At 52.1% G+C, this 26,918-nt stretch overlaps 1 protein-coding gene across 1 annotated transcript in view; it reads right to left on the bottom strand.

Annotated features, from left to right (window-relative positions):
- The window catches only part of SRC (SRC proto-oncogene, non-receptor tyrosine kinase), a 51,723-nt gene that overhangs the window by 3,695 nt on the left and 21,110 nt on the right, over nucleotides 1-26,918 (bottom strand). The window contains exons 2-12 of the mRNA XM_090286377.1: nucleotides 17,348-17,485; nucleotides 16,030-16,290; nucleotides 14,188-14,287; nucleotides 13,116-13,133; nucleotides 7,665-7,697; nucleotides 6,690-6,788; nucleotides 6,424-6,527; nucleotides 4,452-4,601; nucleotides 2,715-2,870; nucleotides 1,034-1,213; nucleotides 24-100 (exon numbers count right to left, since the gene is read on the bottom strand). Of these exons, the coding sequence (XP_090142503.1) occupies nucleotides 24-100; nucleotides 1,034-1,213; nucleotides 2,715-2,870; nucleotides 4,452-4,601; nucleotides 6,424-6,527; nucleotides 6,690-6,788; nucleotides 7,665-7,697; nucleotides 13,116-13,133; nucleotides 14,188-14,287; nucleotides 16,030-16,282 (1,170 nt within the window). The 5' untranslated portion in view covers nucleotides 16,283-16,290; nucleotides 17,348-17,485. The remainder of the gene's footprint in view (nucleotides 1-23; nucleotides 101-1,033; nucleotides 1,214-2,714; nucleotides 2,871-4,451; nucleotides 4,602-6,423; nucleotides 6,528-6,689; nucleotides 6,789-7,664; nucleotides 7,698-13,115; nucleotides 13,134-14,187; nucleotides 14,288-16,029; nucleotides 16,291-17,347; nucleotides 17,486-26,918) is intronic.

Raw genomic sequence — 26,918 nt, 5'->3', positions numbered from 1 at the left:
GGGTCTAAGAGGGGCTGACTCACCTGAGCAGCCATGTCCACCAGCTGAGGCAGCCGCAGGTACTTGCCCGTCTCCCCCTTGAGAAAGTCTAGCAAACTCCCTGGGCAGAGAGAAAACAGCTTTAGCCTCCCTCCCTGAGCTAGGGAGCAGCAATGCCCAGGTCCTGCCCAACTGGGCAGGCTGGCCTCACTTTAACCAGCACTGCAGAGTTTATGTAAACCCATCTATAAAAAAAGTCTCACTCGACATTTGTCACTCAAAGGCAAGGAGAATGGGAAACAATGGTATGTTCGCCTCTAGGTGAACAAACAGAAACTAGGGTCCCTCCATCAATGGAATACTCCTCAGCAATAAAAAAGGAACAAACGACTGATAACATACAACAAGAAAGACTCTTGGATGTAAAAGATTATATAAATGAAATTCTAGAATAAACAAATCTAGGATGACAGCAAGCATGTCAGTGGTTGCCTGAGTTTGGGGCTGGAGGCTACTGTCTGCAAAGCGGAGCAAGAGAACTGTCTGGAGTGATGGAGATCTTCTCTGTCCTGATTGTGGTAAGCAACACACAGAGTATCCATTTGTTAAAATTCTTTGCACTGGTCGCTGAAAATGGGTGCATTTAATAATATATAAATTATGCCTCCAAAAAGTAGAATTATGGAAAATAATTCATTAATTTTAAAACTCAGCAAGGGTCAAGCCAGAGATTTGATGTGGCTTAGCTCAAATGGTTGGGGGAGTTCTCTTTCTGTACAAAAATGGCAAGTGGCTTTAAAAAACCAGCAAACTAGGGGAGACAAGATGCATTGTGGGAAGTCATTAAAAATAAAATGAAACGAGAAAGGCAACCTTTGTTTTAACTTTCCATTGACATGAGAAGTTGGCTCTATTCTATTCCCCCTTTAAAGAGGTACACTCTAGATCTGGGGGGCAGTAAAGCACTCCCCACCTGCTCTGTGGTGAGCACCCTGACTCAGAGGCAGCCCAGCCAGGGGCTGCCCGCACCTCGGTGCCAGTCACCAGGCCTCACCCTTGCTCATGTACTCCGTGACAATATAGATGGGCTCTTCAGACACCACTGCATATAGCTGCACCAGCTTCTCATGCCTCAGCTTCTTCATGACCTGGGCCTCCTGCAGGAAGGCCTCTGGAGACATCGTGCCTGGCTTCAGGGTTTTGATAGCCACTCTGGTGGTGCCATTCCAGGTCCCTGTGTGGGGAGGGGTGCAGGCTGCATCAGTGGAGGCCCCATTCCCATCCCACAGGGACCCAGGATCTGCCCAGGTACCAATTTCAGCTCTGGCCTCCCTGAGCCTCAGAGTTCCCACTTGTAAAATGGGCACAAGGACAGGATGCTGCTCCCAGGACTATCATAAGGATTAAATGAGTCTCCGGTACATGCGCAAGAAAGAGTAGCTGTTGTGAGGACTATGATTGTTAGGAAAGTCCCCAAAAGCAGCACATTTGCCTGGGATGAGAGACCGGGGTTCCAACTCAACCAGTCTTTCCTGGATGATCATGTTCCTTCTCAGCAGCCCAGAGAAACTGCCTCGGGCGCTAGCAAATGAATGGCTGAGGCTCCTCTGATGAGAAGCTGGGGCTGTTCCCCCCAGGCACTGGGCCTCCATCTGAGGGTTAGGGCTCTAGCCCTCCCAGCGCAGCCCACCTGAGGAAATGTACCTGGCACTTCACATGCCTACCTGGAGCATCAGGGAAGAAGTAAGAACTTCCCCCACTGATTACTGCACACCCAAGCCAGGTATGAGTCTCACAGCCACAGAACAGCTGATACGTGGGCTTTCCCAGGGTTTGCTCACATCCTCACTTTGCATATATGCCTAGGAGCTGGCTTCTCATCCCTCTCCCGAGCTCAAAGCCAACACCCCTCTTTTCCTGACTTGGCCTGAAGGCCAGCCCCCAGGCCTTTGTCCCTGCCCTGCCTTCCACCCAGGGACCCTCTCTGCTCTTCCTGTCAAATCTTCCTCTGAAGGGAGAAAAGTGGAGACAGCAACGCCACGTGAATGCCATGGCTCAGATGAATACCTAGAAGATAGGACACTGTGATCCCTCCACTGAAGCCACAGGCTTACAGCTGTCATGCCTACCTCACCCCACGCTCCACGATTCCTCTGTGGCTGCCGAAACCAGCTGGAGGGTGCCTGAATTTTGTCAGGGCTGCATGGTGTTTGTTTTCAAGAATGATTTTGCAGTTTCTCCAGGTTTAGACAGGAGATTCTTAACAGGCCCCAGGTCCAGAACATGCCAGTCCTGCACTTGCCAGCACGCCCTGCATGAGCCAAGGCCTCTCTTCCCAGGGCTGAGAGCTACGTGTGGGTGTGCGCTAGGCCTGCGTTCTCACACAGCCTCATGCTGGGTCCTGCTGTCCCCAGCTCCATTTTGCAGTTGGTAAGATCAAGCCTCAGAGTGACCTGAGCTAGCGCCTGGAGAGATGCAATGCCCAGCCCCTCTGCAGAGGCATGAGGGGGCTACACCCCATGCTGTGCCAGCCACCACTTGGGGAGCTTCCTATTTAAAATAGGGCCCACTGTGTAACAGAGGCGCATGAGGCCCTGGGAGGTAAAAGGAAGGAGGAGGAAGGGGGCCTCGAGCTGCCAGACGAGATGGACATCTGCCTGGTTCTCAAGTGGGGACACCAAAATCCCCCCAAGGGGACCATGTTCTCCTCAGAGGGGCGAGGAGCAAGGACTTACCCATCCACACCTCTCCAAAGCAGCCCTGGCCCAGCTTGACCTCCAGCCGCAGGGACTCCCGGGGGATCTCCCAGGCATCCTTGGCCAGGCCCTGAGTCTGTGGCTTGGATGTGGGGCACACAGTGGTGAGTCGGTGGCACAGGCCATCGGCATGTTCTGAAGATGGAGACAGGGAAGTGGGGTTCGGGCCTGGCATCCGCCCTGGGGCCTCCCTGTCCCACGGTGTGTGTGTACAGACCAACACGTTACATACATGCTGGCTTCAGGGACACACAGGATGCCCTTGAGGTGAAGCACCCATGCCAGTGTGTACACCCCTCACCCCACACAGGCTCACACTGCCTCATGCATCTGCTCACTGAATCATTCATCCATTCATCCACCAGGCTTTAAGGGGTGGCCAGCTTGGTGGGTACCAGGGACCCCATGAGGGATAAGTCCAATGGAACCTTGGCCTCTGGGAGCTCACAGTTCAGGGGGAACCCAGCTTCCCTTAATCAGCTCCCAAGACTGCATGTGTGACAGAGGAGGGCTATGTGTGCAACAGCAGGTGGGCTGGATGAAGTCCTGGAAGGCTTCCCAGAGGAAGTGGTACTTGGGTTTGAAGATGCAGGAGGGTGAGTGGTTAGGGAGCAGCACTCCAACCAGAAGGCTCTGGGCTGCATGCCTGTGTAAAGGCCCTTAGGGAGGAACAGCTGCTGGGTGGCAGGAGCTGGAAGGAGGCTGGGGGGTTGCAGGGGAGTGAATGGGGGAAGAGCGGCCCCCGGTTTAGACTACCCAAGGCCTCAGAGACCACACTGGGGTCCTTATCCGAAGATTCCAAGATAACCCCCGGAGGGTTTTGATCTGGGGAAACAGGGTTCAGAATGAACGGTAGTGGTGGCCAAGGGGACAGAGAAGTAGCAGATGCTAGAGGGAGTCAGGAGGACCAGTGGACAGAAGAGGAGGATGTGTGGAGTGGGAAGCAGCAGGCACTCAGAACAGGCCACACCTGCACACAGAGGCCAGAGCCACACACCACAGCCACACGGGCGCCCACAGAGACCTGGCACGTGGGCTCACACAGGCCTGTGACTGACTCTTCAGTCCACTGGGCAGCCCTCAACATCCAGACGGAAAAGCCACAGTATCGCACATGTGGGCTGCGCACGGGAGCACCACGAGCCCTTGCTCCCTCTGCCTCGCGCTCTCTCTCTCTCTCTCTCTCTCTCTCTCTCTCTCTCTCTCTCTCTGCCGCAATCTAGCCCCCCTCTCCCTCTCCCAGTAACCAGTTCAGACCGGTACTAGGACTGCAGAGACAAATGACACCAGCCTGTGCCCCTCCCTTCCCTGCTCACTCCTCCGGGCAGCCCCCTCCTCACCAGCCAGCTGCCGAAAAGCAGAAAAAGGGGGAGGGGCAGTTGGGGGGAGAGGGTTGAGGGGAAACAAGAAGAGAGCACAGGCAGGAAAGCAGAGGGAAAAGCCAGGGGAGGGAGGAAGACAGGGAAGAGGGCAGAAGGGGAAAGGAAGCAGGGGCAGGGAAAAGAAGCAGGGAGGGGGGCAGGACCCACACATACTCAGCAAAACTGAAGCCCCAACCCTTGTTGGCCCCAAAGGCCCCTCCTCAGGGTCTGCAGCCAAGGCTGAGATACCCCCCACCAATGCCCTCCGAGGGCCTAGCCCCACACCAGGCAGCCAGCTACGCGGGCCGAGCTGCCTGGCCCCTTGAGGCCTGCACCCGGCTGGAGGGGCACTCACTGGAGTAGTAGGCTACCAGCTGCTGCAGACTGTTGAACTGGGTGCGAGAGGTGATGTAGAAGCCGCCGCTGTCCAGCTTGCGGATCTTGTAGTGCTTCACATTGAGGCCCTTGGCACTTTCGAAGTCAGACACTGAGAGGCAGTAGGCACCTGCAGGGAAGGGCCAGAGAGGGGCCGTGAGCACCAGGTCCGTCACCCCCACAGGCCACAGCACTAAGCACAGCTCTGGGTCAGAACAGCAGGGGAGAGGGAAGCCAGGTCAGCAGCCCTGGGCCCCAGAGAGAGCCAGGTGGGGCCCAGTCTATCTCTGAGCACCCAGCTCTGGGGCAGCCACTGAGACAGGGCCATGTCAGCGAAGAGGCACCTGGCCAGAAAGCTTCACCATGCACCCTTAGCCCTAGCAAGACTTCGGCAGCCTGAGTGAGCGTCCCAATTGTGTGACCTGAACAAGCCACTTGCCCTCTCTGGGCTTGTGTACTCCTTTGCACAATGGGGCTACTCCCAGTGCTGCTGGGAAAATTCAATAAGACTACACCTAAGAGGGCCTCGCACACAGTAGGTGCTCAATAAATGTTTGCTGGGATTGCAGGAATGGCCCCAAGTAGCTGTGTGTCCCCAGACTAACTGCTTCCCCTCTCTGGGTCTGTTCTCAGGAGCACTGTCTGTGCCCTACCACTTCCTGAAGACTCCAAGCTCAGGCAGGAGCCAGTGGCTGGCTGAGGCTGGGGCAGAGATGGGCAGGAGCTGGACCAGCAATAATGGTCCCCTCTCTTCTTTCCTTGAACCTAGAAAAGCTTTGGGCTGGAAAAGCTTCCTCGTGCTCAGTAGGCCTGGCTAGGAGCCTCTGTTAACCTGACCCCTGGAGACAGTGGCATCAGAGAACAAGGTGGCATCAGGGAATAGGGGCTGAGCCTCAGAGGGTGGGGCAGTGGGGGCAGAAGCTCCAGGGGACAGAGAAAGCCCTTCTTGAGAGGGAGTGTACAGGTATAGCTAGAAGCCCAGTCCACATGGACCACAGACCCTCTGGACAGTCCTCAGGTAGGGGTTAAAATCTGTGTAAAGAAGGGAAAATGAGGCCCAAAGAGGGAAGTAGCTAGGCATCAGATCACCAGCAGGTCAGTACCGAGCTGGGACTTGACCCAGTACTCAGGTCCCTAAAGCCTGCCTGGGGCAACCATGACTTCCTGCAGATGGCCCAGGCCCCCTGCACATAGAAGCTACTTGTGCACACACGCAGGCATGCCTGTGCCCAGGGGCTGCATGCTCACAGAGGTACAACTCCCCTGGCCCCCAGGCATGAAGACAAACCAAACCCACGGCAATTCATTCCCATGCAGCAACATACAAGCCTGGACACCCACATGGTGTGTGCGGCTGCACGACCGCTCATAAATGCACATGCATGACATGCATGATTTGCTTTCCCATCTCCTGCTGAGCCCCAGGCCCACAGGAAGTGGCCCAGCTTTGTTGCCATGGTGATGGGGCGCCTGCAACCCACTTGCAGAGGGGCTGGAGAGAAAGCCGGTGATACACATTCTCTTGCTGGGGGAAGGGACAAAGGAACAAGGGCCAGGACTGTTGGGGGAGGGGCAAAGCCAGGTCCCAGGACCTAGTCCAGCCCCCGAGGCCCCTGAAGAAGGGGGAGAAGAGAGGCCCAGTGCATCAGCACCCACCATAGGAACAAGCTTTATGCTGTGTGACCCTCAGTCCTCTGGACAACCTGTGCCCATTCCTCATCTGGGCAAACTGAGGCCAGAGAGGCTAGGTGTCCTCTTTTGCTGCACCTCTGGCCACCCAAGGTAACTTATGTTCCTCAAATGTACCTCTCTGCCTTTGACCCTGTCATTTTCCCCACCTGGAGGGTTCTTACCGCCTCACTCCATACACCAAACTCCTACTCATTCTGCCACACCCAGCTCAAACAACCCACAAAAAGACACTTCCCACTGGCCCACGGGAGTGCTCATACCTTTTGTGGTCTCGCTTTCTCGCACCAGGAAGGTCCCCCTTGGGTTCTCCGCATTGAGCAGTAACCGCTCAGACTCCCGTCTCGTGATCTTGCCAAAGTACCACCTGGGGTGGGAGGGAGGAGGATGGTACCCATGGCCCCGACTCCAGCCCACCCACAGTGCCTCTGCCTGGGATGAGTCTGGGACCCTGAGCAGCCAGATCTCCCACCCCAGCCCCGAACTGGCAGCGACGTTGAGCAAGCAGGGGGCCAGAGTCCATACTCACTCCTCGGCCTGGATGGAGTCGGAAGGCGCCACGTAGTTGCTGGGGATGTAGCCCGTCTGCCCTGTGCTGAGCGAGTGGGCCAGCCACCAGTCTCCCTCTCTGAGTGGAGGAGGGGAGGACAAAGGAGAAGGGGGTCATCAGCTGTGGGCCCCAGTGCCTGCAATCTGCAGGGGCGCTGTGCTGGGAGCCCTGGAGGCCAAGTGGAGCACAGGGAGCAGGGGGGCGGGACACTCACAGCCTGCAAGGCCACGTTGGCCCCGGGCCTCTTCCTCGCCCTGGCCCAGAGGCCTCCTGGCCAAAGCTGCCTCAGAGAGGCTCTGTCCAGGACTGTGGCAGGACTGACCTTGGTCAGCCTGAGGCCTGAATTCACAGGCGCAGAGTCCTGGGACGGGAAGTCACCTTGCTTCCCTGCAGATAGACCAAGCCCTCTGAAGATGCCAAGAGCTGCCTTGGGAGTGAGGTAGGGGGGCTCCTTAGCCCCAAGGTGCAAGCAAGTTACAACAGGAGAAAAGGTTCCTGTCCCAGGTGGATGTCAAATCAGACCTTCAAAGTTTCCCCAAGTCCTGAGACTTGGAAGTCCAATCCTGGGAGCTGGTGAGACCTGGGTGGAAGCAGGGGGTAGCCCTTTTTGGGCTCAGTGACAAACCAGGTGCCAACCCTGCAAACTAGAGCAATGCTAGCCTTTGTCACAAATCACAGGTCACACCTAAAGGGCTCCTTGGCTGAAAGCCACAGGCCTCCTCTTGCAGCCTGCCCATCTATGGGGGAAACTGAGGCCAGAGGGGGCTGGGATTTGCCCAAAATCACACAGCGAGTCATGTCGGAGGGGGCTGGGGTGGCAGAGCCCCAAACTCCAGGGCACTTTTACACTAATTGCCGCACAAGGCAGAAGAGGAGATGGGGGCTGGGGCAGGAGGCGCTCCCCACACCATCGGGTCCCCTGGGCCTGGGTGGGAGTGGGGAGGGGGGAAGTACCTTTGCAGCCATCTGAATGTGAACCAGGTCTGGCTGGAGCGGGGGTCCACAGACACAGAGGAGAGAGGAGAAAGCGAGAGCCCAACAGGAAAGAAGAGGCAGAGATGGGGGTGGTGAGAGGGAGAGGCAGAAAGAGTGAGGGAGAAAGCAGGACAGCCAGGCAGTGCTGGGGATGGGGGACAAGGGGGCAGCCACAAAGGCCTCACATCCAAAGCAACCAAAGGGGAGAGGGATGGTCCATGAGGAATGTGGGGGCCATGGGAAGGGCTGCCTGGGAATTAGGGCCCAGCTCCCACCCACTCGTCCTGTGTAGATGGGAAGACTGAGGCCAGAGAAGCATAGGCCTCTGCTCAAGGCCACACAGCCAGGCCCAGGCTCCCGACTGCCAGGTGAGAAGGGCTGGATCACTCGCTGAGCTTCGCTATCTGAGGGCACCTTTGGGCCTCACCATGACTCCAAGAAGACACACAGCAAGCAGGATGTGCTCCCCTCCTCATCACTGGGTCCAAAGAGAGAAAGGCACTTGCCAACAGTCACACAGCCTGGATTTGAACCTGAACCCCCCTGGCTCCTGGCTCTTCTGAGTTTCCCCTGACCCATATTCTTTAGCCCATTTTGAAGATGGAGAAGTTGAAGCCAGGAGTGTATGTGGCTAGCGGAGCTCTCCAAGGACCTGGGAGAGTATAGGTGAGCACCCAGACTGGGGCTTAGTTAGTGGAGTGGTGGGGGCAGGTGGTAGTGAGGCTGAACCAGAAGGGGTAGGGTTCCTTCTGGATGGACTGAGGCGAAGGCAGTGTGATAGGGACTGCGTGGCTGACTCAGTTGTGCCATTGCTGCCACACATTCGGGCAGGGACACAGTTCATGTGGGAGTTTCCGCAGGAGAGGAAGAGTAAGGGGACAGGGCCCACCTCAAGGAAAGGAGCCCTCACATGCCCAGGACCTCCATTTACCTCCTGTTGTGCACCCACCCAGGGGTGTCCACACTTGTCTGTCCCATTTGACCCTCAAGGTCACCCTGAGAGGGAATAAGGCAGGCCTCAGCCCCCAAATTAGGAAACTGTAGCTCAGATGTTGAGGCACCAGCCCAAGGACACATAGTGCCCAGACTGGAGTAACGCAGCCCTTCCTTTGTAGAGTTGGGGAAACTGAGGCACAGAGAGGGACTGAGACTTGCCCAGAGCTACAAAGCAAGGTAACAGCTGAGATCTTCCAGGCCAAAGCCTTCATTTCACCAATGGGGAAAATAAGGTGCAGAAGGGGCAGTGATTTGCCCAAAGCCAAACAGCAAATCAATGGCAGAGCAAGAGTGGGAACCAGGTTCCCTGAATGCCCACAGCCAGACACAGCCTGAAGCCTCCCCAGGCCCTCAAAGGCTCGGAGAGCCTAGGGGAAGCCAGGGGCAGATGGAGGAGGAGGCAGCAGGGCTGGGGCAAGGGACTGGGCCGAGATCTGGGTCAGAGGCTACAAGATGAGGCAGATTGACAATGCCAGAGTCTGCAAGCTGACCAGCCTCTGGGGAGCCCCCAGCCACCAACTCAGAGTGGAAAACCGGCAGAGCCTGTGCCCAGAGGCCAGCCAAGTAGGGCCCCCAGAAACAATGGGGGTTCAGTTCTGCTGACGTTACTCAGACTTTGGCTAGCAGAGCCTCTAGCTCCCCGACATCAGCCCATATGTGAGTTTGGGCTCCCAGCCCAGTTTGGGAGCTTTAGTTCACAAGGACAGGGATGGTGGTACACTGTAATCTCACTAAAGGACTCGAGGCCCACCGTCGGCCTGGCCCCAGCTTGACAGGTGTCTGAGAGCTTGAGAGCCGGAGTCAGCCACCCCGGGTACCAACCCAGCTCACCATGTGCAGGCTGTGTGACCTTGGCCCTGCCTCAGTTTCCTCATCTGTAGAATGGGGATACTTGTGCCTCCCTCCAAGGATGTAAAATACCAGCACAGAGCCTGGCACACAATAGGTGCTCAATGTGTATGAACTGTTAATATCTTAGTTGGCTAAAAAAAGAAAAACAATTGAATCTGTATCTCAATGGTGCACCTCCCCAACTCTCCAAAATGTTTTTATTTTTTTAAACCAAAGCAGCTCAGTCCATCTCCAATAAGGATTTGCTGTGTGACCTTGGGTAAGTACTCTCCCCTCTCTGGGTCTCAGTTTTCTCATCTATAAAAAGGAAATTATACTTTTTATTTCCTTTTTCACAGAATCTCCCTTGCAATAATGCAAATCAGTCAGTATCAAACCAGCTTCAGCTTCAAGTTGGCTAATTACTATGATTATCATCTGAGACTCAGTTTACCCACCTGTGAAATGGGGCTACCAAGCACCATCTTCCTAAGTCTATGGTCTGGGAGACTCAAACCTGTTGCAGGTGGCTGCCAAGGGACACCAACCCAAAGCCCAGCCTCGGAAGTAACAGCGGGTTAATCTAGACACCTTCCCTGGGGCCCTAGTCCTCATCAGATGGGTAAGGAAAAGGGAAAGAAGGGAAGAAGTAAGACATTCCCTGCCTAAGCCCTCACCTTCCCACCTGTAGCCAGAGGAGAAAGCACTGGACAAGACGTCCCTGAGCTATGATTTTACATTCCAATTGCTGCTCACAAGCTGTATGACCCTAGGATACTGACCTCACCTGTCCGAGTCTCTTTTTGGACCCTAATCTTTGCACTGGCTGGGCCGGTATTTGGATCAGGAATGTGGTAGCTTTGGAACCTGGGAAGTTATACCATTTGGGTGCTTATATACTGGCTAGAGAAGCACTCTGGGGACAGCAGGCAAGTTCAGGCAGCTCGACATGGCCCATGCAGGCAAATTTCCTGCACTGGGCACGTGGCATGTGGGAGAGGGCAGGGTGAGGCCAGGGCAGGTCACATAAGGAGGGAAGGAAGGTATCCCTTGCCCCATGGCGGGAAGTGCCCAGGGCAAGGTGGCAGAGGTTAGTGCTTGCTGGAGAGCGCCCCCAAAGAAGCTGCTGGAATAGAGGTGGGAGGAAGGGGCAGTTCAGGGAGCAACCCTGAGTCAGACCCAGAGTATTCCTGAACCCTGGAGACTCAGACACCAGGGCCGGGGCTTGGGACAGTCAGACCTCAGAAACCAGAGGGGTATCTCAGTCCCACAGCCACAGAACGTCAAGCATTCTAGAACTCAGGGCCATATGGCATGAAGTCCCAGGGGCAGGATCCCCAGGCCTGCCATGAAGACCCCGACCCAGCCAGCCCTGGCCAAACCCCAGCAACAGACGGGCTCATCCTTAAGCTCTCCATCTCCCCTGCCACCCAGCCCAGCCACAGGTTAGACTCAGACAGTCCCTCACTCACAGGGGAAGGTGGGGGCTTAGGGCAGGGGGCTCGGGGCTTAAACAACAATGGGCTCTAAGCAATAATGATGGAAGGACAGGTGGCTGGGGTATGAGACCGGAACACCTCAAATTTGGATGGCGCAACTTCCAATAAGCACCCCCCCTCCATCCGTTTGTCTCTCCTCTTCCTCTAGTGCCAACCCAGAAATCGGCCACCACCTGACTTCTCAGGCCAAGGAGCAGCTGAGCACTGCAGCGTGAGGAAGGGCTCTCAATTCGCCCCCACCCTCCAATCAGGGCACCTCACTGCCCCCGAGGGCTGCCCATGGACAGACTCCATCACTGCCAGCCCTCCCACAGCCCCAGGGCTGGCCAAACACCCCCCAGCCCACCCCTGAAGGCAGGACAAAGGAAGGGAAGGGGTAGACAAAAGAAGCAGTGAGGGCAGCTCCCAGGCTGTAGGTGGAAGAGGCAGAATCAGTTTCCAGAGCCTTTCCTCCAGTCACACCTTTGCTCAAGCTGTGACCGCAGCCTGAGATGTCCTTCCCATTGTTGCTGACTGAGACTGACCCCCCCAATACTTCCGAGCCTCCAACCTGATGCATCCTCCTGTGCATGGGCCTTCCCTCACCCTGGCTCCTCTGCGCCCCTGCTGAGTACCCCCGACAAAGGCCATGGGTCATGCCTACCCCTCCCAGCTCTGCCACCATTAGCTGTGGGACCTCGAGCAAGTCACTTCACCTCTCTGGGCCTCAGTTTCCTCATCTGTAAAATGGAGCAAATATGAGTTTCCACTTCCCAAGGCTGTGGTGAAGTGTGAATAAAACAATGCAGCTCAAAGCGCTCGGCATGAAACCAGGCTCACACACAAAGCACAGTACGCAGTGGTATTTTATCATCATTCGTCCATCTTGTTCACCAGCACCAGAGGGGCACCCCTGCGTGCTGAGCAACAGGTGACGGGGGACCCGGACTGTGGGAGACCTGCGAGCAGCCCTCAAGGTGCTCCCAGGGTGGAGGGAGGCAGGTGCAAACAGCCAAAACCATATGAGACTGGAGTGACCCCAGGCCTCAGACGCACGGGGGGAGGAGAGCTGGGGAAGCACCCAGGGAGGGCAGCTGGAGTCGGGGAGAGAGCTGCTGCCCAAGTCCCAGTCCTGGCTTTGCAGTTTGGTAGCTGTGTGACCTTGGACAAGGGCCTTCGCATGTCTGAGCCTCAGTTTCCTCATTTGCAGAATGGAGACGTCCCCTCCCCAAATCACTACAGGCCTGTCAGGATTGCTGCTGTGTAAACTCAAAGACACAGGAAAAAACGCCTTGCACGGCACCCGGCACCTCTTTTCCCTCATGCCTCACCGAGAAGGCAGCCCTCAGCTGGCTCCTAAGGGGCGAACAGGAGTTTGCCAGGCAGAGATGGGACACGGGACAGGTCAGGCAGAGGGAACAGCATGCACAAGGGAAGGGGCACCAACAAGCAAGGCACACTCGGAGAGGCTGCAGATGTCAGGCCTTCGAGGACACTCAGATCAATTCTACTCTGTCTTCTAGAACCTTCTTGCCCTTCTTCAGCCCCAAAGGCACCCTCTGCGAGGGATTGCCTTCCACCACCTCCACTTGCCATGTGACTTCACGGTTCTTCGTCCAAGGACTTGCTTGAACCTCCTACTCTCTGTGGTCACCACCAGGGAGGGGCACACAGCAGAGACCCAAATGCCGGGGCTGACCCTGGCTCCACCCTCTGCCTGCCACTTGGCCTAGACTGGGGCTGGCTCCTGGCCACACTCTGGCTCCAGGAAGGCATGGACAGGCCTCCCCCACCCAGGTCCCACCGGGTCTCGCACTGGACCATGCATGCGCTGGCACACGATGTGGGCTGATGGGTCAGAATGAGGAGCGGTGAGTTAGGAGGGTGGATGGGAGGAGAGGTGATGGGGAGCGACAGGGGTGATGGGAGGACCCTCCCCAGTCTCAGCCTGGGGTTAAGGTCAGGACCTGGTTAAACGGGCTGGGGGTGAGGGCAGAAGCTGGGAAGCTGGAAGCAGGCAGCCAAGGGAGCAGAGACCACAGGCAGGGACATGCCACATGCAGACAGCAGCCCCACCCCCACCGTGAAGCGAAGCGCCCCGCCCATTTGCGACGTATGTACACACCTGACATCCACCTTCCTCCTAAGGGCCAGCAAGAGAGAAGCAGAGAGAGGGAGAAGCTGAGAGAGGGCTGGAGGAAGCAAGCACGGGCCAGGAGTCGGGGCGGGGGAGGGGGGCGGCATGGGGATCCCAGGGTGCAGGGGGACAGGAGAGACAGCAAGCGCTGCCAAGGGCAGCAACGCAGCAGGTGCAGGCTCGGCCCCGCCTGGTTGGCACTCCTACATGAGCAAACCCCCCCAACCTCCCCCAAAACCCTCCACGGGCCCCCACCCTGGGCATATGACCCAAAGGCTGCACGGTGCTCCCCATGACAGGTGTTGCACCTCACTCCCACTGCACTGCACTCTAGGCAGGGAAAGAAGAGGGGGGACAAGAGAAGGACCCCCATCCCATGGCTGCAGTCCCACCCACCCCTCCCCCATCCACAGAGGCCCCAGAGTCTGGCACGGGTCCCCATAGGCCAGCTTGGCTCTAGGATGCCCCACCCCAAGGCTGGAGTCCCTGGAGGTGAACCATACATCCACCAGGGAGCCCTGCCCTCTGTCCCCTACCCTGCCATCTTGTCCACATGCCCAGTCCTGATGCTCTCACACTAAGCACCCACCATGGGTTCCCCAGCCCTCCCAAGGTGGGTTCCTTCCCCTATAGCTGGACACTCGGGCTCAACTGGCTGCTCCAGGCTCCCAGCCCCAAGTCACTAACAAGCGCACTTCTGTGGGCACAGCCTCCAGTTTCAGGCCCTGCATTTTGTGTCCTGAGTCCTGGGCCCAGTCCTGCCCTGACCACATGCCCCTCTGCAGAGTCTGGGATCTGGGGTGCTGTGCCCTGTTGCCCAGTCACTGAGCCCAGAATCCTGTCCCAGGGGCCCTCCGGGAGCCCCAGCCACCACCACTTGCCTCACTGTCATTCCCATAGGCCCCAGGACAGCGCCCTGGCCCTCAGCCGGCCTTGGTGCTCAGCTCTGCCTGTTGCCCATCATACTGCCCCCTGGGTCCGGGATGCTCAGAGGTGGCCCTGGCCCAAGTCTGGGCCCAAGGGATGGGGTCTCTGGGACAATAGGGAAGGGGGCACTCACGTGTTGTTGACAATCTGGAGCCGCTCCCCTTTCTTGAAGGATAGGTCAGTCTCTGTCCGTGACTCATAGTCATAGAGGGCCACAAAGGTGGTCACTCCACCTGCAGAGAGGGAAGGGGCATATTATAATGGCAGAGGCCATGGCTGGGGAGAGGGGTGGACAAAAGGACCCTATATCCTGGGCGGGGTGGGGGTGGGAGTCTCCCACATGCCATCAGAGCCCAGCCCAGAGGCAAGGTCACATTCGGAGTGGGTGGGCCTCTCTGCATGTCCAACTGTGTCCACGTGTCTGAGTAGGAGCACATGCATCTCTTCATGTCTGAGTGTCCCCCTGGGCTCTGGGGGATGCTGGGTGTTGGCTTATCAGCTCCATGTCTGTCTTCTCCATAGAACCAGAAGGCTCCACTAATGGGCATCCTTGTTTTGTTCCCAGACTGACACATAAAAGGTTCTCAAGAAACAGCTGTGGGGTGAATGAACCAGTGAATGAAGGAAACTGCACCAGAGAAGGTTGCTCCATTTCTCTCTCTGAGTACGTCTATGTGTCTGGGGAGAGCTCAGCGGCAGGTAACTGGCCCCTCAAAGTGGCCCTCTCTGTCCCCCATTTTAATTATAAACTCCACCTCCTCATCTGCCAGTTACCACCTTCCAACACGCCGCCCAGTTCACAGGCCTTGCTGTGTTTCTGTCCGCTGCGGGGGTTTTGTCTGCTTCACGCACTGCTGTGTCCTGAGACCAGGAGAATCCTGGCACACAGCTGAGGTGCCACAAGATATTTCTTGGACAAATGAATGGGTGTGTTTGCGGGTCTGTTGTCTCCCTTGGGTATGTGTCTGGGTCTGAGGGGTCCATCAGCATCCGTGTGTTTGTGTTCTCACTGCATGTGTGTGTCTGGGCCGGTGAGCCTGTGGGTATCCGTGAATGCATTTCCTACGTATGTGTCTGTGTCCTGTGTGTGTCTTTGAAGGGCTTTGGACTACACATGTGTGTCTTCATCTGGGACCATGAGATTATACATGTATATGTACTAATATTTGTACACATCTGCACTGGGCATGTGTCTGTGCCTAGGAAGTGTACATCCATGTGTCCCTGAGTGTGTTTTTATGTGTGGGGTCTGTGTGCATCTAAGATAAGAGTCTCCAGCTAAGCACATGTACATATCTTGCATGGGTGTCTTTGAATGAGCTGCTGACTGTGTGTGTAGCCATGAGCATGTGGCTTTGTGTGAGTGTGTTGGGTGGGAGTACAAGGGTTTGTGTGAGTGTCATGTGTCTGTGTGTCTCCAGGACCACATCTGCCTTTCTCAGCATCCCTTGTCTGGGATGCTATACCCATAAAGTGCCAGCAGAGGGCGCAGGGGCGCATCTCAGCATCAGGAGGGCCTCTGAAGGGGAATTTGGGTTCTTCCTCCCAACAACCCCCCTAACCTTCCCCACCCCTTCTGCCACACACCAGCCGCCTGTTCTGACCCATCTCTGGACTGAGAGAGCAAAGAACAAAGACTCAGAACTGGTCCACGTGCTTCCCTGAGCAGCCCCCTGGCTCTCAGGGCCTCAGTTTCCCCCTACAGTCCTCTCTCTAGATCCCTTTATACTCTGTATCTGATGGATTGTACAACACACTTTCCAGTTTATAAAGCCCTTCCCACCCACAGCCTCCAGGAAACTCCCGGAAGTCCCCAACACCAAGTAATCCATAGACTCTTCCTCTTTAGTAAGTGAAAGAGAGCCCAGAAAGGGGGCGTCGCTGCCCCAGGACACAGTCCTCCCAGCATAACAGCCTGGGCCCGGCTAGGATGGGCAAAGGTCATCCTGCAACACTCCCTCCCAGGCCCACTGACCAGCCAGGGGCCCCGCCCTCTGCGGAGAGGTGACTGTGTCTGAGGAGTTGAAGCCTCCGAATAGCTTGGGCTCAGCAGCGGCAGGGGAGAAGGCCGTGTTGGGGCCTCGGTGGCCATCAGCAGAGGCTGGCTTGTTGGGGGTCTGGGAGGTGGGGAAGGCGCCCCCACTGCTGCCACCATGGGTGTTCTCAGCAGGCTCCAGGCTACGGCGCCGTTGGCTGGCATCCTTGGGCTTGCTCTTGTTGCTGCCCATGGTCCTGGCTGGAGAAGAGAGAGGACCCTGGGGTGAAGGAGCGACTCTGGGAGCAGGCAGGGCTGCCTGGGCCCCTTAGACAATGTCCACCCCAACCCATTCTACAGATGGGGGATCTGAGGCCCAAAGAGGGGTATAGCCTCTTCAGGTAAGTTAGCCTTAGCCTTTCAGAGCCTCAGTTTCTTCATCTGTAAAATGGGAATGATGATGTCACCCACAAAGAGCTTCCTTGGTACAGGACCAAGCGCAAAAGACACCTCATAATCAGAAGCCCTAAACTCTCCCACATCCTCCTGAGTCACTGCTTCTATCTCTTGTGGGCAGGGACAGTAAGTCATGTCTATGTCCCAAGCACTTAGCCCACAGGAGAGGGCTCACTGAGGATTTGTTAAGTGAATACATGACTGACTGAAATTGTCTAATACCAGGGAGAAAGTTGTTAAAAATTGCAACCAAGTCAGGGATACAACTGGCATAAGAAAGGAGAGATGGCTGGGAGCACATCCCAGCCATAGGGCCTTTGCACATGATGTTCCCTTTGCCTGAATACTGTTCTGTGACCAGTTCACCAGGGTAATTCAGCCTCCCTGAGTTCTCAGTTTCTAAGTCACCTCCTTGGGAAAGGATTTGTTCCCCAAATCTTTTCACTGGTTTATGTCCCTGTGACTTTTGTGCCTCTCCTTGATAATATATGGCCCAGTTTTCATTTAATTTTTATTTGTGTGATTATATGATTATTGTCATGGACTTTTAGTCTGTCTAGTACCTAGCTCCCAGTACCTAGCACAGAGGGTGGCACATAGTAGGTGCTCAATAAGGAGCTAAATAAAAGAAATTTCTGAGCCAGAAATCTGGCAAGTCTAGAGACCAGGAAACACAGAAAACCAAGCTGAAAATTCCTCAGTGATGTCCACTGCCCTGCCACACCCTTTTGCCTCCCACTTGCCCGTCCTCAGATCCTAGCTGGCCCCAGCTCCCACTGAGCCTGGTCAGGGTCTCCCCACCCATCATGGCCACCCCTCCCTGCTCCATCATCTTGGCAGCCCTGATGGGTCATCACCTCACCTGGTAGAAGGCAGCCTGGGGTCTCAGCAAACACCAGGTGTGGAGTCAGGGGTCGTGGACTAGAATCCCTGCTGCACCTCTTCCCACTGTGTGACCCTAGGCCAGTCACTTCTGCTCTCTGGCCCTCAGCATCCTCATCTGCAAAGCAGGGATAAAGCAGACTCTCGTGGCTATCGTGTGGGTATGATTAGAAAGAGAAATTGCCATGACTTTGACTCATGGTTCATGATTTATCAGGCTCTGACTCTGGCAGGCTCGATGCTATGAGATTCCCAGACCTGAAGTTTCCTTCCACCTTCCCAAGGCATTTTCTGAGCGAGAGCAAGGCTGAGTGGGACACGAGTTGTTAGGGTGGGCTCTGAAGCCAGGCTCCCTAGCTCAGATCCTGGCTCTGTCCCTAATCAGCTGTGTGACCTCAGGCAAGAGACTTACCTTCTCTCTGCACCCCATTACTCCCTCTGTAAATGATGGGGTCATTGTGATAACTGAATGAGGCAAGGTAGAGTGCTGGGAACACAGCAGGTCACCCTGCCAAGTCTGCTTCCACTGATCTTGTGTGACTCTGGACACAAAGGCTAGGTGGGCTCCGACTGCTCTCCAGGGGGTGCCACAGGCCCTGGGATAAGTCCAGAATTTTCTCTGGAAACCCTTGGATGGAGAAAAGTCCCCTTGATGGGTAGGGGCCGCAGGCAAGACTATTAGCTCAGCTCTGTGACCCCACTCCCTATGTAAACTTCAGCCAGTCCCTGCCTGCTCTGGGCCTCAGCCTGTCTGGATACACAATGGAGGTGTGGCCTGAATGCTCCCTGGGGTCCATCCAGCTCAGAGAATGTAGGGCTGGGGAGGCCCTGGGGAGACCTGCTCAATAGCCCAAAGGATCACCAGGGCCTCCCAAGGGACCAATGGGCCTGGGGACAGGAATGGCCAATTTCTATGGCAAATCAATCCACTGAGGTCATGGTGCCCATCAACATTCATATAGTTGGTGTCCTGTGGGACCTACTAACCTGGTTCCCTGCATTCCCAGGCTTGATGGAGACTGAGTCCCAAGCACCATACCCCCAACCCACTTGATCCCTGGTGCAGCCTTCACAGCACCACCTGTACAGAAGGCCTCTGTTAGTCACTGCAGCGGGACACAAAGATGAACTGGCCAGGTACTGCCTCAGAGGGCGCATACCCTAACAGGGGGCTTATTTGTGGGACTTGAAAAGAAATAAAAATTGCAAAAACATATTTAAAAATTTTTTTAAATGAAGAACTTTTTAAGAGCCCAGATTTTCTTTTACAATGAACTCAATGATGAAGAGTGAGCCCCCCGTCACTGGAGCTAGGTGCTGTGGAGTGAGAGGGAGAGTCAGAGCTGGACCTTGGAGGCTCTTCCAGCACCAAGAGGATGTATGTTCCCTCTTGGGAGGGGGTAAAGGGGAAAAAGACAGCTCCTGGTCCTGAAGTTCTTACTACACTAACCAGGAAGACCATCCCCCACAGGAGCACTCAGAAAATCATAAGAGGCCTTTTCAAACCAGTCTAAGGTGGCCCAGGGCCTCTGATTGCCATGTTGGCTGCTTTATGGGGCTTGGTGGTTTTTTGTGTTTTTTTTTTTTTGGGGGGGGGGGGTCTGTCCTTGTGGTTGATTCTAATTATACAAGTAACACATGTTTGAGGAGAGATAGGCAAGTCGAGGTTAAGAGCCAGACTACCTGTGTTTGCATCCCAGTCCTATCACCCTGGCGTGGGACCCTGGGCCTCAGCTTCCTCCTCTGTCAACTGGAGACAACAGTCCTACATCATAGGGCTGCTGGGAGGATCAGTGAGGAAGGTGCATGGATCAAATGTTTCTTTTCTGGCATCATATGAATGTAGGACTATAAACGGGGATCCATGTAGTGCCCTGGACCATAAGCTGCCTGCAGGCAGGACCAGAACAGATCCATCTCCATACACCCAGTGACCAGGATAGGCCTACATCTACAAGGTGATCTGGAAATATCTGCAGAATAGATAACAGACCAAAGAACACAGACATGTGATTTGCATCCTGCTTTGTTCCTGTAACTTCATGTTGTAGAGACCAAGTATCATTCTGCAAGGGTATTCAAACCCTCCCGGAGCTTGGACCTTGTACTGGCCCCTGCGATAAACACCCGGCAAATGTTGACTCATCGAATCCCCACAATAATGTGGGAGGCAGATACTAATTGTGTCCCTATTTTTACTGATGAGTCAATTGAGGTACAGAGAGGTTGAGGAACTTTATGAGATCACACAGCAAGAGTGCAAATGAAAAGATGTGAGAACAGGAAAACATGATGGCAGGCAGGAATTGGGGGTTGCTCATGGGGTCCAGTGGAGGAACTCATGGGCCCCACCACTGGCCCTTGGGACCTCTCTCTCATGGAACAGCCAGATGCCCTTGGCAGATGGTGCCATGAATGGGTAGGGCAGTCCAGCTCCACTCCCAGAGAAAGCTGGAAGTTTCAGACTTCTGAAAAAGTAGAGAGCACTTGAGGAAGGGCAGGCACCTTTAGGGTGGGGCCTGGTCCCTGCAGGGCTGCTACCAAGCTGTGTGACCTTGGGAGACATTGTGCTCCTGGGCCTCAGTCTCCTTTCTCAGGGCAGGACCCCATCTCAGAACCCCAATGCCAAGTCATCATGAGTCACTCACTTGAGGATGGCCAACCCCCACATCTCTCTCACCACTTGCATACTCAAGGCAGAAATAGATCTTGGGGGCCCCAGGGGAAGTGGTAGGGGCTTTGTAGTGGGGTGCCTGAGGTTCCAGGAGGAAGGTGGCTCCTTTCCTGTGGGGAGATGCTCCCAACCACAGGCTCCAGACAGAAGGCCCAAGCTATCACTACCATGAGAGGTGCCAGGGTGCGGCCCTACAGCACGGCCCCCGCAGGGCCCCCAACTCTTCATGCTCAGCGGGTCCCAACCTAACCTGGCATCTCTCCATAAGGCTGCCCCCGCCCCATGTCAACGTCAGGGCTGGTTTCCCATCCTCTCCCCTATCTTTGTCAAGCGCATCCTCTCCCACCCTATCTCCATTCCCTCAGGCCAGCCCCCCTCATCCTGATCTGGGCGCAGCAGGGGTGAGCCCTCCAGTGCACCCTCCTCCCAGCAGGAGCACCTCTGTAAACCACACAGACAACTCCCTGGAGCTGGTGATGCTGTCACCCTCACCCCCAGGCCCCCTGCAGAGGGCTCCACGCTGGCTCTGTCCACCCCACCTCCAGGTACACAGATGCTCACAACATCCAAAAGAGGCCAGAAAAGACTGCTGTTTAGTCGTGACTACCTACTCCTTCCTTCCTGACTCTGAAGAACATCACTTCCACCTCTTCTAAGGGCGGAGGGGAGGCTAAGAGCTTAGGAGCTAAGAATAAGGACTCCAGTCAGGCCTGCATTCAAATCCTAGCTCCACTACTTATTAGCTAAATCTTCTTGGACAAGTCACTTCACCTCTCAGTTTCCTTATCTTTAAAATGAGGATAATAAGAAACCTAACGTCCAAGAATTAAGTGACAAGAGTCCATGTGCAGGGCACAGAATAAGTGCTCAATAAACAACGCACAATGTTGTTTTTATCATTACAGGCAATAAGAGGAAGCAAGCAGGAGTTAGGTGGCAGGGCTTTGAATGCTGAGCACAGGGCTGAGAACTTCACAAGCAGTCAGTACTCAATTGTCCTAACAGCACAGTGAAGTGGGAACTAGAACTGTTACAGATGGGACTAAGGTCCAGTGAAGCCAGAATTCTGCTTGAGGCCACACAGCAAGTGAGTGCAGCAGAAACAAGATGTTCGAGGTTCAGGAGATCATGTCAGAACGCACCTCTGATGGCCCAGTCAGTGTGTGGACAGATCCCACTGCCCCAAGCACCTCCACCAGTCCACTCCACCAACATCACCGTCCATCCTGCTGGACGTTCCAGGGAAGAAGAAGCATCATGAAGGAGTCAAAAAATACAGACCTGTAGCCAGAATGCCGGATTCAGAGGCCATGTAGCCTCAAGGGGTCTTCAGTTTACCCCTTATCAAAGAATCAGCATAATTGTTCCTAGGTAACTGGGCTCTTTTGGGGGGCAACATGAGATATAAAGTGCCTGGTACATAGGAATTGCTCAATGAATATTAGCTATTATCATCATTATGTTGGAAGGCTTTTTTCAGACCCTGCTTTCTTTTCTAATCACTCTTACAATTAGGCAAAGGCCTGCAAAATTCCTACTGTGTGCCAAGCCTTGTGCAGAGCCCTGGAGGGATGGTCTGAAGGAGTTGATTGGGAGCCCAGGCCTACAAAAGCCACTTCACAGAGGAAGAGTCCAGAAAAGACATGCATGTCCACTAGCTAACCTTACTCTAAGACACTTGCCAATGCAATGAGCTAAGAAAAAGAAATAGAAGAAATAAAGACAAGGATGTCCACTTTCACTACATCTATTCAACACTGTACTGGAGGGTTCCAGCCAGGGCAATAAGGGAAGGATATGAAATAAAAGGCATCCAAAGTGGAAAGAAAGAAGTAAAACTATCTCTATTTGCAGATGACATGATCTTGTATAGAAATTTCTAAGGATTCCACTAAAAAAATTATTAGAACTAATAAACAAGTTTAGCAAGTTACAAGATCAATATATAAAAATAAATTAATTCTTATATACTAGCAATGAACAATTCAAAAATAAAATTTAAAAAAATTTTACAATATCAAAAGAATACTTAGGAATGTAATTAACAAAAAAGTATAAAACTTAAAACTCTAAAAACCTCAAAAGTTGTTAAAAGGAATTAAAGATATAAATAAATGGAAAGACATCCCATATTCATGGATTGGAAGATTAAACATTACTAAAATGGTAAGAGTAACAAATTCATCTGCAGGTTCAACACAATCCCAATCAAAATCCCAGCTAGGTACTTTGCAAAAATTGAAAAATTGATCCTAAAATTTATATAGAAAGTCAAGGAACTGGGATAGCCAAAAACAATTTTGAATAAGAAAAATAACACTTCTCAATTTCAAAACTTGATGTGCCCTAGCCAGTGTGACTCAGTTGGTTGGAGCATCATCCTGTAGACTGAAAGGCCGCAGGTTTGATTCCCTGTCAGGGCACATACCCAGGTTGAGGGTTGGATCCCCTGTTGGGGCATGTCCGAGAAGGCAGTCAATCAATGTTTCTTTCTCTCTCTCTTTCTCTTTCTCTCTCCCTCTCTCCCCCACTTCCTCTCTCTATATAAAAGTAATTTTTTAAAAAGTCCTCAGGTGAGAATTAACAAAAAAAAAGAATAGATTATGTAGAAAAATTAACTTGCCACAAAGTTCCAATAGTCAAGATTATGTGTCCCTGGCTGGTGTGGCTCAGTGCATTGAGTGCCAGCCTGTGAACCAAAAGGTTGCTGCTTCGATTTCTGGTCAGGGCATATGCCTGGGTTGTGGACCAGGTCCCCAGTTGAGGGTGTATGAGAGACAACCTATCAATGTTTTTCTCGTATATTGATATTTCTCTCTTCTCCTACCCTTCCCCTCTCTCTAAAAAACACATACATACATAGATACATACATACATAAAGTCTTTAAAAATAAAAAAGAATCCATGTAATGGGAGAAAATATTTGCAAACCACATATCTGATAAGGAACTTGTAGCCAGAATATAAAAGAACTCTTATAACTCAAAAGCAAAAAGACAAATGACCAAATCAAAAATGAGCAAAGGATTTAAATAGACATTTCTCCAGAGATGTACCAATGGCTAATAGCTGCATGAAAAGATACTCAATATTATTCATCATCAGGGAAATATCAATCAAAACCACAATAAAATATCACTTCATACCCACCAGCATGGCTACAATTAAGACAGACAACAAATTGTTGGCAAGGATATAGAGGAACTGGAAACATCACACATTGCTGATGGGAATGTGAAATGGTGTAGCCATTTTGGAAAACAGTTTAGTCCTTCCTCAATAAGTTAAACACAGAGTTAGCTAATGAGTCAGAAGTCATGCACCTAAGTATATACCCATGGCCAAATAAAAACTTGTACACAAATAATGTTCATAGCAGCATTATTCATAAAAGTGGAAATATCCCATATGTCCATCAATTGATGAATGGACAAATATAAATAAAATATACCCATGTAATAGAATATTATTTGGGAAAAAAAAGGAATGAAATGCTGATACATACCATAGCATGAATTAACCTGGAAGACATTGTGCTAAGTGAAAAAAGCCATACACAAAAGACCACATCTTGTATGGTTTCATTTATATGAATTATTCAGAATAGGCAAATCTATAGAAACTGAAAGATCAGTTGTTGCCTGGGGCTTGGGAAGAAGGTTTGAGGGGAAGTGGGGAGTGACTAATGGGGGTAATATGTTCTAAAATAGATTGAGGTGATGGTTGCAAAACTCTGTGAATATACTAAAAACCACTAAATTGCAAATTTCAAATGGGTGAATTGGATGGTATGTGACTTACTTCTCAGTAAAGCTGTGATATTAAAAAAAACAACTTGAGCGTTGAGGGCAAAATGCAGTATGCAGATGACGTGTTATAAAGTTGTACATTTGTGCCCAGTCAAGATGGAGGTGTAGGTAGACATGCTTTGCCTCCTTGTGCAACCATAAAAAGGATCACAACTAACCTCAAAACAAAAAAACACCCAGATCTGTCAGAAAACTGAACTGTATGAAAGTCCAACAAACAAGGATGTAAAAAAGCCATATTCATCCAGATGGGTAGGAGTGACAGAGACAGGGAGCCTGGGTGGAGAGCATGCATTGTGGTGATGGCAAGGCAGCAGCAGTGACTGGCAGACAGGTGGTCCCACATTCACGTGTGGTCCCACATTCACGTGTGGTGAATAAAAAATCAGGAGGGATACCCTAGGAGTGAGCAATCCCAGGCCCAGGCCAGACCTCGCAGCCCAGGGTTCCAGTGCTGGAAAAATAAAGCCTCATAACCTCTGTCTGCAAAAACCATGAGGGTTGGGGCAGCAGAAGAAACTACCAGTAGGAAATTCTGTCTAAAGGGCCCACACAGTCCTAGAATGTATGCAAACCCACGCACTATGGGAACCACCACCAGGGCAACAGCCAGAAGGGCACCAGTCGCATATGGGAAGAGGGTGAAATAACTGGAAATGGGGTGAGTTCCAAGTCAGCCTCTATCAGCCAAGCAGTGGCATTGCTCCCTCTCTGATCCCTCCCCTACATACAGAGCCACAAAGTGGTGAAGCGGGTTGCCTTGCCCTGGCGAATACCTAAGACTCCGCCCCATATAACTTAACAGGTGTGCTAAGACAGGGAGTCAAAGCAGCTCTACCTAATATATATAAACAAACACAGGAAGGCTGTCAAATTCAGGAGACAAAAAAATATAGCCCAAATGAAAGGACAGAACAAAACCCCAGAAAAACAATTAAACAAAATGGAAATAGCCAACCTATTGGCTGCAGAGTTCAAAACACTGGTGATAAGGATGTTCAGAGAACTCAGTAAGTATGGCAAAAGCATAAGGGAAGAAATGAAGGCTACACTAAATGAAATAAAGAAAAATCCACAGGGAACCAACAGTGAAGGGAAAGAAGCCAAGGTTCAAATCAATGATTTGAAACATACGGCAGAAATACACATTTGATCAAAACAGAATGAAGAAACAAGAATTCAAAAAAAAAAAAAATGAGGCGAGAATAAGAAGACTCTGGGACATTTCCAAAAGTACCAACATCCAAATCATAGGGGTGCCAGAAGGAGAAGAGGAAGAGCGAGAAATTGAAAAGTTACTTAAAATAATAATTTGGTGAAAGAAATAGACCTACAAGTCCAGGAAGCACAGAGAGTCCCAAACAAGCTAGACCGAAAGAGGACCACACCAAGACACATCTAATTAAAATGCCAAAGGTTAAAGATAAAGAGAGAATCTTAAAAGCAGCAAGAGAGAAGTGGAGAGTTACCTACAAAGGAGTTCCCATAAGACTAGCAGCTTATTTTTCAAAAGAAACTTTGCAGTCAAGAAGGAACTGGCAAGAAGTATTCAAAGTGATGAAAAGCAAGAACCTACAACCAAGATTACTCTATCCAGCAAGGCTGTCATTTAGACTGGAAGGGCAGATAAAGTGCTTCCCAGACAAGGTAAAGCTAAAGGAGTTCATCATCACCAAGCTCTTATTATATGTAGTGTTAAAGGGACTTACTTAAGAAAAAGAAGATCAAAACTATGAAGAGTAAAATGACAACAAATGGACCTAACAAAACAAACAAACTAAGCAAACAACTAGAATAGGAACAGAATCATAGGTATGGCGGTCATTTGGAGGGTTATCAGTTATCAGCGGGGGCGGGGGGGGAAGAATGGGGGAAAAGGTACAGGGATTAAGAAGCATAATTGGTAGGCACAAAATAGACAAGGGGATGTCAAGTACAGTGTTGGAAATGGAAAAGCCAAAGAACTTATATGTGCAACCCATGGACATGAACTAAGGGTGGATGGGGGATTGCTGGAGGGAAGCGGGTACCAGGAGCGGGGGCCGCAAAAGGGGAAAAAATTGAGACAACTATGATAGCATAATCAATAAAATACACTTCAGCCATGGCTGGTGTGGCTCAGTGGATTGAGCACTGGCCTGCAAACCAAAAGGTTGCTGCTTCGATTCCTGGTCAGGACACATGCCTGGGTCACAGGCCAGGTCCTCAGTTAGGGATATATGAGAGGCAACCACTCATTGATGTTTCTCTCCCTCTCTTTCTCCCTCTTTTCCCCTCTCTCTACAAATAAATAAAATATTTTAAATAAAATAAAATATACTTTAAAAAAGAAATAAAAGTTCTTATCAGTGCCAAAGAAAATGACAACAGCCAAAAATAAATAAAGTTGTACACTTGAAATTCATATGGTTTTATTAACCAGTTACCCCAATAAATTCAATTAAAAAAATTTTTTTTCACAAATAAAAATATAAAGTGCAAGATACCTAATGAACAAAACAAATAAAGCAGCTAAATAGAACCAGAGGCATGGAAACAAAGAACAAGCTGACCATGACCAGAGGGGAGGGAGAAGGGGAGAAGGAGCAAAGAAGAGGAAAGGTTTAGTCAAGGAACTAGTATGAATGACCCAAGGACACGGACAATAGGGCGGGGACTGACTGTGGGAGAGGGGTTGGTGGGCGAGGCAGGGGAAAGCAATAGGGGGAAAAAATGGGACAACTGTAATAGAACAACAATAAAAATAAATAAATAATACTTTAATTTAAAATATATATATATATATATAAAGTTCATGAAAAAATCAAACTAGACTAGAGGCCACTGTTCATCTATTATATTGGCAAAGATCCCAAAATTCCATAGCAACCTGTGTTGGTGAGAGTGAGGCGAGCCAGTCGGTGTGGTGCGAGGGTCCATCAGCACAACCTCCCTGAGGAAAATCTAGAAATATACATCAAAATCACAACTGCACACACCCTCTGGCCTGCAACTTAAGCTTAATCCTAACAGGAGTCTCACACATGAATGCTAAGCATGTGACTGGGGTTATTCATTGCAGAATTGTC

This window comes from Furipterus horrens, unplaced genomic scaffold (assembly GCF_987537825.1).
Source record: "Furipterus horrens unplaced genomic scaffold, mFurHor1.1.pri manual_scaffold_8, whole genome shotgun sequence".
Lineage (NCBI taxonomy): Eukaryota > Metazoa > Chordata > Mammalia > Chiroptera > Furipteridae > Furipterus > Furipterus horrens.
Note: the sequence above shows the minus strand (reverse complement) of the source record. Positions and strands in the feature narration are given on the sequence as shown.